The sequence below is a fragment of the Gavialis gangeticus genome, unplaced genomic scaffold, assembly GCF_001723915.1.
Source record: "Gavialis gangeticus isolate Ggan-Ray unplaced genomic scaffold, GavGan_comp1, whole genome shotgun sequence".
Taxonomy (NCBI): Eukaryota; Metazoa; Chordata; order Crocodylia; family Gavialidae; genus Gavialis; species Gavialis gangeticus.
Window position 1 is genome coordinate 152,128,918 of NW_017729025.1, and position 15,922 is coordinate 152,144,839.

A 15,922-nucleotide genomic window follows, 5' to 3' on the forward strand; every position below is an offset into this window, starting at 1 on the left:
TGGTGGCCGTCTACAAACTGGCCAAGGGGGACCAGCAGGCTATGGGAGAGTCCCTGTTTCCCCAAGCACTACCAGGATTGATAAGGAATAATGGTCACAAGCTGGCAGAGGATAGATTCAGGCTAGATATCAGGAGGTGCTACTTCACAGTCAGGGCAGCTAGGATCTGGAACCAACTTCCAAGCGAAGTGGTGCTGGCTCCTACCCTGGAGGTCTTCAAAAGGAGGCTGGATGAACACCTTGCTAGGGTTGTTTGACCCCATCACCCTTTCCTGCCCATGGCAGGGGGTCAAATTTGATGGTATGTTCAGGTCCCTTCCAACCCTACCAACTATGAAACTATGGAGTAGTGTGGGCAATTCTGGGCTCCACATTTTAAAAAGGATGTTGAAAAGTTAGAGATGGTCCAGAGGTGGGCAACAAAGATGATCAAGGGCTTGGAAGGCAAGTCATATGAGGAGAGACTGAAAGAGTTGGGTGTGTTCAGCTTGTGGAAAAAGTACTTAAGAGGAGACATGACAGCAGTCTTCAAATTCTTGAAGGGATGCCATAAAGAAGAGGGAAAGCACCTTTTCTTTCTTGCTGCAAAGGGGAGGATGTGGACCTGTGGCTTGAAGTTGCAGCACAGTTTAGATTGGATATCCAGAAGAACTTCTTCACTGTTAGAATAGTGAGGCAGTGGATTAGACTGTCTAGGGAAGCTGTTTATGGGGGGACTATGGGGAATTTTGGGGTGGCTATAGCCCCCCAAACTCCCCCCAGCACCCCCAATGCCACCCACCCTGCACAGCTGAGCATACCCCCAGTCCAGCCCTGGCCCACTCCCCCCCTGGCCCACTCCCCACTCCCCTGAGGGTGCACACAATGATGGGGAGCCACCCCCCCATACCCTCCTGTACCCCCTGAATGAGCCATCCATGGCCCCATCCCACTCCTGCCCCAGGGTCACATTCACTGCCCTGATTGAGCAATACCTGCCCCTGCCTGAGCCCCTGCCCCACTCTCCCTCACTGCGGGGGCCTCCATCTGCCCCCCCCCACACACTTTCTCCCCCCATTAGCCTTACCTACAGAGAGCTGACTGCCCAGCTATGCTCCTGGCCATGTGCACAGCAGCACCTTTGATTTTGCAGGTTTCCCTGCCCCCAGCAGCAGGAGGCTTGGCCACAGCCAGAGCGTGGCTCCGACCAGCCAGGTTCCAGTTTCAGGCAGCATGTGCTGTTGCCATGTGTGCTACCCTGCTTTTTTTGGGCACGGGTTTTTCTGATACTGGGATCTCTCATTCTTAAAAAACACCCCCGTGCTACAGATTAGCAGTGTGGGGAATGCCTGAATAAGCATCACATACAGCATGCAGCACTGCAGACGGGGCTGCAGCACCACACACTGCATGTTCCTGATTGTCTGGACGTGCCCTATTAATTTATAACTCCTAAAGTCACACTTCCAAGTTTCACATATGCAAAAACCTCCAAGGGCTCAACGTGGCCTTGACAGAAGACCAGACCAGAGTTTTACATTCACAGAAAGGAATCATTCTTCAACATCAAGCAAATCAAGAAAGCATAAACATATCACCAATTGCACCCCACACAACTTGCTCCAGTCTATTTCTTCAAATTCAGGGCTGCTCAGAAGGCATAAAGATAGCATTGGTGTTTTTTAGGTTTTGTCTATGCTAGAAAGTTTTTGCCAGTATAGTTATAGCAAATCCCCTTAATTGAAAGACAGTTTGTACTGGCAAGATTTCTTTTGCCAGCATAATTTATCAGTTCTCTGAATGAAACTCCTACTGGAAAAGGATAATTTTGCCATGGATGCTATACATACAGAACAGCTTTTTGATGGTATAAAATTATCGTAACAAATCATACTCCCACCTGACTTCATTATCCCAGAAAGAGATTCTAGTATAGACCTAGTCTTACACTTGTCAACAGTAACACACAAGTCCTTAACATTTTTATATGAACATTTAATTTTTTAAGAAGTAGAGTGTGATCTTTCATAATTGTAGTCCCATTTTTAAAAAACTACTGTTAACAGACACAGTGGTGTAAGCACAGAACTGGGAGCCAGGGTCTCCTGAGTTCGAATCCCAGCTTGGATACGAACTCCGAAAAAGATTGCAAAAGTTTCAGACACTTTTAAAAAAAACATTGGCCTGCATTTGTGATAAGTATAGTAACATAACTGAATGCCTCACCTGGGTACTACAAGGTTCCTGAGTACTCAAATAGCACATGGCAGGGTGTAAACGTTAAGCAACTGAAGATACTGGATGACTTCTTTTTTTTTTTTTTTTTTTAAAGCCCCTACTGGTAATTTCCATTTTTTAATTACTGTTGGAGAGGCCAAGGGTAACTCTTCAATCTAGAGGTGTGGCTGCATCTCGTGTAAACATATTTTTAAATTAGCTAGCTCAGATTCTGATAGCAGGGAACCTGTGGCAGAACAAGCTTCATTCCCTGCCAGAACCCTGAATACACAGGATTGCTACAGTCCATGTCTCCACATGTAGCTGTTCAGGGGCTGGTTTTGAACTAGCTAGACTGAGGACCGAAAGCAGTGGTTCCAATGTTCTTGGTCCTCAATCTAGCTAATTCAAAACCAGCCCCTGGACAGCTACACATTGTAATCATCTCAAGCACCTCCTAAGTCTTAGATATCTTCTAAATCTTTGAGACATGTGGGCTCCTAAGTCCTTACATCTGTTATGAAAAATAGGATTTGAGGCATTGCTTTAAAAAAGCATTACCTTTTGTCCATGGTATGATAACTAGTAGATAGGAATGAGTTAGTCTATAAGGTACCACCCTGACCTGCCTTCTATAACTTGAGGCTAACATAGCTAACTACCTCTCTAATACCTATGAGTGTGTAACACCCACACCCTTCTAAGTATCCCCTACCCATATTATTTTTTTCTTGGCCTCAAAGCCCAAGGGAACCAAATCCTATTGATGTCAGAGGAAAGACTCATTTATTTCAACAGAAGCACTTCGTGCATGTGAATTTAGTATTAATGAAAGCCAAGAGCTAACTACACTGACTGTGAGTGCCAAATGAGAAGTAACAAAGTGTGAGTTTGCTGCAATGCTGTTTGTATTACTGTTATGCCTAAAGGCCTCAGCAATGTTGGAGATCTGTAAGGGTTGGTACAGGAAGAATATACAGAGAAAAGAGCGACCCTGCCTGGAAAAGTTTACAAACAGCAAGCAACGTGGAACAAAGTGAGAGCTGTGGGAGAAGAGACAGCAAGGTGCAAATAACATGAATTAGCACAGATTATGTGCAACTAATGTGCATAATAAATGCATTATCAGTAGCAATAATGTTGACACATGGTAGCATTTGGCACTACAGCAGAGGTAAGTGTTAAAGAGGGATAGACAGAGCAAAGTTACAGTGAGGGGAGTTATTTCCCCATGAGAGAGGAGATGAAAATAAAAATTAACGTATGCTCATGAGAAAAGTGGCTGATCACAGCCAGAGAGTAGACAAGAGTTGATATTGCAAGAAAATAACAGAAAAGGTAGATAGACTGGGTGTGTCTGAATCAGGAAGGCTCTTGTAGGTAAGGACAAGAAGAAGCTAGTATTTGAAGTGGAGAGAGCGAGAGCAGTGAGCCAGATGTTTTTAGCAGCAATATTTTGAATAGACTTGAAAGAAGGCAAGGCCACTGTGCAGAATCATAGTTCAGATGCAACAGTACTTGGAGAGTGGGTAAAAAGGAAAGGTCAGATTGCCTGAAACATTAATAGGCACTTTTACACAATTAATTGAATCTGCTGGAGCATTCTAATCAGAATGCTCCAGCATGTTGCAACATCTCATGCATTCAGTGTCCCCACATTTCAAATGGTGGCTGGGGCACTTTAACTAAAGCTTGATAAATGAGCTTTAGTTAAAGAGCTCCTACCACCATTTTGAAATGCAGGATGCTGAATACACGAGACACTATGGGCATTTGAATTACAACAGCTCTCAAGAGCTTGGAGCATATGTATAGGTACTGAAGAAATGCTTAAAATTAAATTACGGCTCTTCAGTGCTAACATACCAGCCCCCTGGTCTCCTACCCTTGCTATTTCAAGTACGCAGCGTCTCCAGAGAAAGCCTCAGCCAATTGTTTTGAATTATGTTGAAGTGTATGATCTAGTTGTGCATGTGCATTTCAAAGTAGTATTTTTTCTTTATTGAGGAGAGATTTCTAGATGCATTATAGTATGACAGTCCAATTACGGATTGCAATTCAATTACATTTACTTCTGTAGCATCTTGTGATGGCTTACCATTTTCAGGAGAAACAATTACAGGACAGTGCTAAGAAATATAATCTGCCAGCTGAAACCCCCATGAGCATTCCTCATTTGATAGCTTTACTATACAACTCTACATTTTCATTTTTTGCAGACCAAACAGTGCTTATTTTATCAGCTTAGCTCAATTCAGAAATGCCTTCTGCAGCCATTGTGTCCTACACAAATTTCCTTTCTGTTCCAGAAGTTATGTTCAATAAAAAGAAAGTAATCACAGTGCAATGCTATTATTAACTAATTACTAATTTTAAGGGCCATCTGAAAATAGGACCTATTGTGTAAGGCACTGCATGAATACAGAATAGCAGGCGATCCTTGCCCTAAAGAGCTAATAATCCAAAGAGACACATGGCGGGGGAAAGAGACATGACACACAAACAAAATGAATTACATCACATTAGTTGCTGTCGAATGGATCACAAGCTCTACTGACGACAAGTCATGCACGAGAAGCAAAGATAGGCCAGCCTTCAAACTCTTCAAGTTAAAATGCCAGGGGAGAAGGTATTAGAAATGATGCAATACTGGGGTCTGACTGCTTTGAATTTATCATCTGCCAGTGGCCCAAACAAGGAGCACTCAGTTATGACTGTACTAAGTGTTTTAGGTATGTCATTTTCTTCATAACCAAAATACAGCATATTCTATGGGTCCATTTCATCAGCTTTTTGGCATATAGAGAAGGCACCTGGCAAAAATCAGTCCGAGATGCATTTTTCTTTTCTATTAAGAGCCTGGTTTTGTTTCTAATTATTTTTTATCCTAAAGTCTCTCTTTTGGGTAGGTGGTAAATATACAGGCAGTCCTCGGACTTACGATGCAATTGGTTCCTGAAAACCATGTCTTCAGTCGAAACGTCGTAACTTGGAACCAATTTTCTCAAAAGAAGCAATGTTATAAATGGGGGATTGGCTCCTGAACCAACGCCTGATACCCTATTTTCACCAAAAATACCCCTGAATGTTGTGCTCGATCAATTATAGATGAGTAACATAGCTACATTAATGTATTTATATTGTAAATAGCAATCATATTGATTCGGAAGGACTTCTTTGAGGTGACTTCGCTGGACTTTTTCAAAGGCTCTTGGTTGGACTTTTTGAAGGGCTCTTGGCTGGAGTCTTCTCAGGAGTCTTGGCTGCAGGTTTTTCTGGAGTCTTGTCTGCTTTCTTAAAGAACGTGTCCAAGGAAATTTGGACAGATGTTCTCCAGGGAGATGGGTGACAGAGCGAACTTGTTTGCTGGTGTGACATTGCATCGGATCAAATGTTGTACAGTCAAAACTGACATCGTAAAGTTGAACCACAGTGTTAATTTATAAACGTTGTAAGTGCAAAACGTTGTAACTCGAAACGTTGTAAGTCGAGAACTGCCTGTACATCCAAGTCCCTTCCAAGAGAGAAGGCATGGTCCTAACAGATAACAGGGTTCTGGATACACAACGCTTCCAAATGAGCACTTGCACAAAGGAGGATACGGAAGCCAGTGAGCCTTCTTAGATAAGGGTTGTGAAGGTGAGGAAGGGTTCTACAGTTCAGCCCTTAGTTTCCTACCAGCTCCTGTTACCTCCATCCTCACTTTAGAAATGCAAGCAGAAGAAACTAGTATGCACCATGTTTTGTTTCTTTAGCCACTCAAGGGCACAGGTAGCACCATTTTTCCTCTTTCAGTACTACAGGAAAGAGAATAGAGGCACCAAGAAGGACTGGATTAACCCTTTAGTTGGCCCTAGGCAAACAAACACATGGGCCCCCTACTCAATACTGTCTGTGTGTGTGTGTGTGTGTGTGTGTGTGTGTGTGTGTCTGTGTGTCTCCACTCGATAATTATAGTATGAAAATAAGCACAACTGCATGCCTTCTTCACTTGGGGCCCTGGACACGTGCCTATTCTGCCTATGCATTAATCTGGCCCTGGCACCAGGTCTAAACTGAAATTGCTGAGGGAAGGGGGAACTTTTTGACCAGTTCAGTGACCTACTGAAGTGTTGTCTCTACTGATTATATGTCTGATCCCTTGAACAACTAGGATGACAATCCTCAGCCATTTACACTCAATGAGATTTCTTGCCAGATGTATTCAGCCCAATCCAGTAAATTGATGCGTATGAAGGGTGACGAAACTACTTCAACAAAATCATCAGATTCCTGCTACCATCCCTGCCCCCTCCCCCTCCAAATATTCACTTCTATAGGAACAAACACCTGGTCAGACAGAAGCAATTCTTCAAGAGTTAATTGGGTCAGCAGGTTTGGCTGGGGTGATAAGAAGGTGAGAGATATCCCTCTACCCCCACCCAGTGGTCATAATGGGGGAGGTCAGCATACAAGGACTGAATCATTCATGCAGCAGCTGCCCAACGACACGTTAAGATTAGCCTGTGCCTCATGGCCTGCTGTCTGGAGTACATTGCAGAGTCAGTGCATTGGGAGTCTTTTCCTCTTTTAGAATTTGCATGCCAAAGGCTGGATTTTTTGGCTTTAGGATACAGCCTATAATGAGAGAGGTGATGTACCACTGTGTCTCTAAAAGCAGCACATGGAGGAACTCTCTCTCAGAGAGCGATAGTTCCCTCTCCCTTCCCCTCAATTATTTCCACGGAGTTGCAGTTCAGTACTGGCAATGCCTCTGGTGTACCAACTAACCAGGCTGACTAACGAGTTTCTGAAAACAGAACCAAGCCTTCACCTGTTCTCTGCCTCTTCCTGCCCATTCCCTAACTTCCAGTATGTATGCATGTGTGCGAGAAAAAAAGGGAGGGTTCCAAGCATGTACTGCACTTTACCTATGGATGCCCAGGGCCAAACTCCAGACATCCTGCACAGAGGACTGAAGGAAGGATCTTAAACCTTATTGCAGAAGCACAGCCAGTGTCATATACTGGCCTTAAATCCTGTTTACTGATGACCTGGGGTATCAACCCCTAAGCACAAGGTGGTGATGTCAAGTATTTTTTGTACTTATGATACAAATTATGATCTCATCCATTCAAAGGAGAAATGTTTATAAGTAGTAACCCAGCAAAGAGAGATAGGTGGTACCATCCTGAAAGTTTTAACCAATATTTATCTCCTTTCTTAAAACATGGTTTTCTTTCTATTTTGTAGCGGATATCTTCCTGCCTCCCACACCATGCTAATGCCCAATGTCTGTACATCAAACTTGAGAACCTGTATTTCAGATTGTTGCAGCTGAGCCTGTAAAAGAGCTGCCTTGGAAGCCAAGGTGCAGCAGTGTCACACTTCAGAGCTGTCAAGAATTTTATACGGGTTGAAAGATGAAACAACAGGAGAGTTTATGCAACATTGGCTCTAAGACCAGCACGGAAGAAAGTAGCCTTCTTGGTTACTCATCCTACGTCTGACATACAAAGTAGATGGCACCTGGCAAATCAAAAAGCCATGCGTGACAATTTTTCCCCCTTTTCAACCAGTGATTTCATCAACACAAAAGAATATGTTCATGGATCCCTTCCAAGGCCTGAAGTCCTAACATTAAAAACCATTTTAATATGTTTTAATATGGAGAAGACAACATTTGTATAGAGATGAGCAATGAGAATTAACCCAACCATGGGCAGATCTAGGATTTTGAAAGTGGGGGGGGTGCTGTTAGTGTGGTGCATCATCACACGTAACACAATATATACTTTTCTCCCGTTAAAAGAAATGAGAAGTTTAATTAATGAGATTGAAACAAAAACAAATATAACTTTATTGAAAGGTGCATTAATTTGCTATATCATCTCATAAGAAAACAAACGAGGCAAAAAATAATCAAAAGATGTTTCATTAGCTCTGCAATCATTAGCAATAAATATACATCTCTTTTTCAGATTCACAAATCAAAACCTAGCCTTCTTAAGCATATTGGCAGTGGATGCAATGCTCCACTGAAAGTTATTTCCACACCTGAGTTAATGTTCACTTGAGTTAACACTTCTAGCTAGAGTTAAAAAAAGTCTACAGGACTGTGAAATAGGAGGTCCACTACCAGGACCCAGTAGCAGACAGCAGAATGGCATAAAGAAAAATAGCTTAATTAGTGGAACATCAAGATCATTAAAAATGAGTGAGGATCATTAACGACTGTGAAATGAAGAGTTTAGAAGGAATTAGGCAGATTACAATGAGCCATGAAGTCAATTGATTTCCTCACTGCTGCCTAAACAGAAATGCTGCTGCCACGGCTAGGCAGTTGTTTTTAAATTTTGGGTGGAGCAGAAATCAAAGTGGGGTGCAACTGCACCACTGCACTCCCACCCTGGGCTCTGCCACTGGACTGAACTGCTCTCCTCTGCCTCTTATGCCCTCTTCAGTTTTCAGTATCTGTGCCTTAGCGTATCAGTGCTCAGGAGATTCTTTCCTTTTTCATATTTTCTGTTGGTTATTTCATTATCTAACGTGTCAAACAAATGTCCTTTTAAAAAAAAACCTGTAAGAGTTAATAACTAATCTCCTGCTTCTTCCAGCATAGGGTTCTGTAAGACAGAAAGAGATATAGGAAACACAAGTATGATCTACCTTGTTTCCTTTTTCTGCATTTTAGAAAGGTGGTTCTTGAGCATATAGATAAGTCTGGGAAAATATAAAAGGTAAAACAAAGAGTTGCTCTTTACCTTTGTGTAACACTCATGCTGCCTTTGGGACCTTAATCCTACTTTGGTAAAGTACCATCCCCACCAACAAAAGTAGGCTCAGCAGAGCCTGAAGTTATTTGCACAAAAACAAAGTTGTTCATTTCAGCGACCGTTTCAAGGAAACTGTGCATGTAAAGACAATGGAAGGTAGAAAGAATCTGGTTGTTTTCCCGGGTATTTCTCAAGGAGAATATCTGCTTAGTGATCAGGTGAGATCTCCAGAGCTAGAGGGATTCAGCACAAGAAAATCAAAGGCTGTATAACTGAACAATCCTAGGCACGCCTTATACATCAGGCGAAGAAAGTCTTTCAGGGAGCTGATGAGCCAACATAGCAATACAATGAATATTGCATATGGTGACTCTCAGGGAAATGACATCTCTGTGACAAGTCCCATTAGACATACAGTGCTGCCTTCTAACAATTATGGGCCACATTCTGATATTCATACTTGAGTTGAGGAGCACACTACTCCAAGAGTGAATAATGAATTCAAACAGGACTCTTTAGGGAGCAAAGAGCTACTCAAGGAATATAAAGTGATGAGAATCTAGCCCTATGCCAGTGACTTATGGCATGCATTACCAGGGGATAGATCTGCATTCGGTCAGACACCTCAGCCATTGACAGCTGCAAAAACTCTTTGTGTTTGACCCAGCTGCAAGACAATGGAGGAGATTTTTGCTCTAATTTCACAAGCTGCATGACAGCTTGTAAAAATTTTACAATACAAGTACAACACCTAAAGCAATAAAGCCTGCCAGAAATGTTTAAAATCAAGGCCTTTGGGATTGTGTCATTTATAAATTTACCATACTCATAGCCAAGATTTTTCCTCAGAAATGCAGCACTGACCCACAGGAGCTAGTCCTCAGTGTAGTCTGCTGATGTCCCCCCTTTTCAGATGAGGGAGAGCCCACAGATGTACACGAAGCTGTTCAATAGGGGAGGCAGAGCAAAAGAGAACTACATTTTGTGAAAAGAAAATCCAAACATTTTTTCATAACCAGGCACAAAGAAGAAAGAGGCCGTGGGAGCAGGGGCTCTCTCACATTTAATGTAATGGGGGGTGGGGGGCGACAACTTCTGCTGTTTGTATTTAGAAGGCACAGGCTAGAAAAAGACTGTTTCTCCTCTTGCTTTCTTTTGTCATCTGGAAAGGTTGGGCAGGGTACAGAGTTAGAACAGGATAAGAGGACAGCAAAATACTTTGGCAGGTATTCAGTCAAAGAAGAATCCTGCTTCTCCTAAGCACTCTATAAACTCTTTTCCTTTCATTTCTCAGCCAATATTACAAGCCAGGTGACTGGCAGCAACTTTTTAAAAGCAAAAACAAAACGCCAAAGCATGATCCAAGCATTAGAAATAAGTCCTTTGTATTTTTTTTTTTTTTTTAATGTGGATCCACTTAAGCCAGTACCTTCGAATAACTTCTTTGGATTTACTCTCTGCCATGTGAGAAGGTGAAGATCCACGTCCGTTCCAGCTACCCACCGTGCAAACCTCATTTGGACACGATCATCATCAATCATTCCCGCTGTGCACGAAGCATGTCAAAGGGAAACAAAGTAGAGACTGTGCTGCAGCACTTGACACCACCCATCCCCTGTGCCTGCACTGTTATGATGCATATTTTCTTTCATTTTAACCAGCCCTTTCCCCCCAAAATGCTTGGGAAAAGCTTTGATGGTTTCAGTGGAAGAAAATCTCCCTCTCCAACCCTCACCCCCACTACTGAAAAACTATTACAGCTTTGCCACTGTGAAACACTCTGAGGAAATAGCCTGGCATCTTCCCATTGTAAATGCATGCACATTGCACGCAGCAATACATTTTTAAACATATGCATAAGCTTCGGTTCAGGCTGAATGGAATAAAAGGAAGCAGCACAGGGAGAACAGCCTTTGTGGCACCACCAAACATAGTTTTTAAAAGGGCTATTCATGCCAGAACTCCATCGGATTTCTCTGGCACACCGTTCAGATTGCTGACTGCTCCATAATCTTGGTCAGAGGCGGCTGATTGTCCAAGAGGAAGCAAAAGGCTTAAAAGAGCAAGAACCAGCATCCCTTTCTTTTTCAGGAAGCTTTGGAATAAGCTGGGATAAACATCAGGCGACCTATGGGACCCCAGCAGCATGCGAAAATCAGAGCTGGAAGACAAGCTGCAGTCCCATCGAGACACTTTCTATCAGCTTATCTGGAGCTTTAAAAGGCCCCCCTCTCTGTTTTTTTATAGCCCTTCTTTGAACCAGGACACTCAGTGGATGCATATTAGTTTATTACATCCTGACCCCTCAGCATTGGGGTATTACTCATACCAGTGGAACTTACCTACATGTGGTGCTTTTTGATGCACAAGACACTGCAGCATGCATGGCTTTAGCAGCTGTACTCTAGTGCTTAATACAGGGGGAAAAAATCCTCTTTCAGTTTAGTGCACACATCCTTTTCTTTCACCTCTGGCAAGGCATGATAGCATAGAGAATCTGTAGTAAGCAAGCAAGGAGTTTCAGCTACAATACACTCCCCCCTACCCCATGTCCTTTCTTGTGCCAATATAGAGCTGCCACGACACTCCTTTCTGCCTTAGCACATCAATGGTCCACACTGGGGGCAACACAAATGAAGTAACTGAAGACAGGCCCCCATTAAAAGAACCTCCCACACTGGGGACTGCAGTGGGCTACCTTCAACAAGAACTCCCTTTCTCTTCCATTTTATCAATCAAGTTACTTCATTTTAACATGGATCACAGCATTCAGGACCCTCACTACAGAGAAATACCCACCTGCCAGCTTTTGCCAGCTGCTTAATCTATTAAAATGACATAGAGATGCATGCAGATACGTCCTGTCATGTGTGCCCTGGTGGCCCATGAGTATCTCCTATTCAGGTGAATTCAGGCCATGAAATAACCACCTCAAATAATTCAAACTAGGTGAGACAGGCATTGCATTTTAGTTTAGATATACAACTCTGAGAGGAAATACTCACACAGGGAGCCAGCAATGATGGGGAAGAAAAATTATCTGCAGATTCCTCATAACCAACTGAATAGTGTAAGATACTAAGCACATTGTCCTAAGTCTAGCAGAGCACTTCAGCACTTGCTTATTTTTAAGCACACAAATAGTCCTACTGATTCCAATGAGACCATTCAAATACTCAAAGTTAGGTGCAGATTGAACTCATGAAGAATCAAGGCCATGCAGTGAACATACAACTTCCAGGTAACAAAGAACATCTATACAAGTGACCTTGCATACAGTGTATTTTGCCCTATATCAGGGTTTTAGTGTTGGGGTTGTAGAACCACCCATATTATCTTGGCTCCATCTAACCACAGCCAAAGGAGGACTGGCCTAGACCTCACTTACATCCGATTTTTAGCTGTTAGGAAGCGTAAAAGAAACAATAATCTTATAAAGCACCGCAAACAACTTTACAAACCACCACAAACTTAATAAACACAAATGCAAACATCTTGTGGTCTGAAGCATGTACTCACCCAGAAGAGAAGGTTGAAGACAAACATTAGGTACTTGATACACTGGAGACAGTTGTGAGCCATGCTGCACCTCTTCAGTTCTAGGAGAAAAATAAATGAGAGATCCAGGTAAAAGACAACGTACTTGTTTCCCTTGGGGGACGTGTACTTAGCCTTGGTGGCCTTAGGGCCTGGATTGGTGTGGAATCCAAAAAATGAGTTGCTGGCAGCTCCAAATTGGCCGCCATACATGCTGCTGTAGCGACGGAAGGCGCCATTTGGAAAACTGTAATCCTTGCTGTCCAAAGAAGGGCTCCTGTGATAGGTCGATTCATCGGTGCTAGACCTGCGCATGGTGACTTCCGAGCAGTCCGTGGTTAGCAGTGATGCAGTAGTTGCTGAGTGTTGGCGGTAGGGGTGATAGGCTTATTAATTATTTTCCTCTTTCCTTATCCCCCTATTGCTTTGCACCAGCTGTTCTTTGGCCTGCCATTCTGTCAAGGAGTTAAGCGTGCAAGTTGGTGAACTGGAGTCTGCTTAGCCAGGAGTAAGGGAACAGCGTGCTTCCGCGTGAGAGAGACTTCTGAACAAGAAAACATTCCCTCCGGTGTCACACTTTCCCCCCCCGGCCCACCCCACTACCAAAAACGAAAAAGAGAGAGAGAGAGAGAGACACTGTACCCAAAGCAACAAAATTTAGAAAAAAGTTGGATCTTGCATTTATCGCAAATGCCATATAAAACCTTGGCTCCACGTGCCACCCACTTGCACAGGGGACGCTGCACAGCTTTGTGGGCAAGAACAGAAATTATCCAAAAGGTGAACGGATCCCATGCCCCGTTGCTCTTAGCCACATTGCTCTGCCCTGAGATGCTCCGCTCACTTTAATGATCCCTGTTTCCTCTCACACAGACAGAGCCTATGGTAAGTGAGCCACGGAGCTTCATTCACAGTGCTGCTGACACTCCTTTGAGACTCCAGTCCAATCATGCTCTCTGCTAGTATACAGTCACAGCTCTGTGGTCCATCCCTGCATCTGAAGCGAGAGGCAGAGAGAATGAGCTTTCTTACTGTATCTCATGAATGCAGGCTCAGCACTCTCGCTGGCTCCTGCCCTCCCCCAGCCAATCAAAATTATCCTCAGACAATATTACTCTCTCACCCCCACCTTCTTTAAAATAAAACCTCCCCTTGGTTTCTTCTCAGCAAATCCAGCATGAGCTGCTTTTAACCAATCAGCGTGCAGGTGGAGGGACCACAGCATGTATTTTAGATTTCACCAGGTCCGTTCCCTTGGATAATTCTATTCTCCATCAGCCCAGTATACGCTGGAACATGGGGTGAGTTTTAATCATTCCAGCTGCTAGCAGCTCCCGAGATTTAGTTCTTAGCAAGGAGCAACTGAATTCAGATGTAGTCTGAAATGCAATCGGTCTTTAAAGGACTGAGTATGTCTATATGACAGACTGAAATATTCACACTCATACAGGGGGTGTTGATCACATAGGACAATCAGAATTTGGACCAAAAAAATCATGTATCCTTTGCACATGTGTTTTGTAGGAAATTCTATTAAAAAAGCTAGCTTAACCTGTCTACTAGGTCTATCATGGAGGGGGGCACTCTCCTGTTATATTGTTACACTACTCAGTGTAAAGTTCTGCCAGTTCCTTTGCTTCTCTGCCAATATACCTATCTCTGTCTTTGTCCTGTAGCCTGCTAGGTTGACACGTGGGGGTATCACATTCTCAAACTGGCTGCTACCACACTGACATTTCAACCACCTTTTCACCAAGCAGTCTACAATCTCTCATACAGTCAAACAGGGGTGGCCAGCCTGTGTCAGGGATGCCGAAATGGTATGGGCAGCCTCTGTGTGTGGCACTTGTCAAACCAGGGAGGAAGCAAACAGTGCAGTGTCAGACAGGGCAGGGAACAGAAAACAGAGCAGCAGATTGGTCAGGGAGCAGAAAGAAGAACAGATGATCTGGCAGAAGGAGGGGATCAGTCATACTCAGAGAAAATATGGGGTTAATTTGTGACATGCCTGCCACAAAATATCTAGTTGGGGCTGGTCCTGCTTTGAGCAGGGGGTTGGACTACATGACCTCCTAAGGTCCCTTCCAACCCTCATTTTCTATGATCTTTTTTTAGCCCCCATTGCAGTAGAACTTCTTCAGAAAGGGAGGCTGGGACTATGGTTACATGCATGGGCTGAGCCCCAGAAGAGCTAGGCTCAATTCCCATCTCTGCTATATGCTTCTTATATGACCTTGAACAACTCTTAAGCCTTCCCCCTGTGCCTCACACCCCCATTTGTAAAATGGGAACATTACTATCTCCTTTCTCCCCTCCTTTAAATGTCATGTTAATTTGGATTGTAGGGTTGGGAGGCAGCAACTGTCACTGACTGTTTCCCTGGAGCAGGGCAAAGAGGTAGCTACTAGCTAGCTGGTGTTTTTAAATGGCTTGCTCAGGTAAAGAAATAATCAAGTTGAAAGCAGGGCTCTCATAAGAGTCATCACCACGGCACCAACACAAATCAACACAGACACAGACATCAATTAATTAGAGAGCAAATTAGAGAAAGTGAGATGCGGTGGTTTCACATGGTTCATTCTCACAAACCATCCCCTCACTCACTTCATTTATAAACTGCTATGCTAGAGTCTAATGGTTCTCATTCATCTTCTTTCCAGTATAAGAATTCACCAGACACAGGCTGTTAGCATTTTTTTTTTTATGGAAAAATTTTTGTGTCCGAAGTCAAATCAGCCAAATCAATTCCAAATCTGTGTGCATCATTCAAGAACCATATGAGACCCTGCTACCAGCAAGTATCCTCCACCCCTGCCTGAGGCTTCAGATACTTCCAGATCCTTTGGCAGGTGTTCTATGTGCAAGCCCAAACCTGGAGGCTTGGGGTTCAGATGCCCTGAGTTTTACATGCCCTCAGTCTTATGGCTGCAGGAGCAAGCTAGGGAGGAGTCTCCTTTTTTTTTTTTAAAGGAAAATTTTTCATCTTCCAAGCCAAATCAATTCCAAATCCGTGAATCATTCAAGAACCATATGTGGCCCTACTGCCAGCAGACATCCTCAACCGCTTCCTGGGGCTTCAGATGCTTCTAAATCCTTTGGCAAGTATCCTATGTGCGGGGCCAATCCTGGAGACTTGGGGTTCAGATGCCCCTGAATTATAACTTGCCCTCAGCCATATGGCCACAGAAGGAGTCTTCCATTTCCATAACATGGGCGTAAAGCCAAGATCTTCCCACTAGAAGAGAAAGTGGGAGGTCAACTATACATTACCTCAGTCAAGGTCCTACCCTGCCAAGAAAGTGGTTTTCCCCTGCAAGTAAGACAACTGCCTTAATGGTCATGATGTTCCCCCTGGTCATGATGAAATATCTTCCCTACAGTGGGTTAGTGCAGCCTGTCTCCCCCCCACATTTTTTTTTTTTTTTTTTTTTTTT

General features: G+C 43.5%; 1 protein-coding gene across 1 annotated transcript in view; it reads right to left on the bottom strand.

Moving 5' to 3' along the window:
• Window positions 1–13,517, bottom strand: part of TSPAN4 (tetraspanin 4) — a 497,083-nt gene extending 483,566 nt beyond the window's left edge. The window contains exon 1 of the mRNA XM_019519772.1: window positions 12,471–13,517. Coding sequence (XP_019375317.1) covers window positions 12,471–12,803 — 333 coding nt within the window. The 5' untranslated portion in view covers window positions 12,804–13,517. The remainder of the gene's footprint in view (window positions 1–12,470) is intronic.
• Between the last annotated feature and the right edge of the window lie 2,405 nt (window positions 13,518–15,922).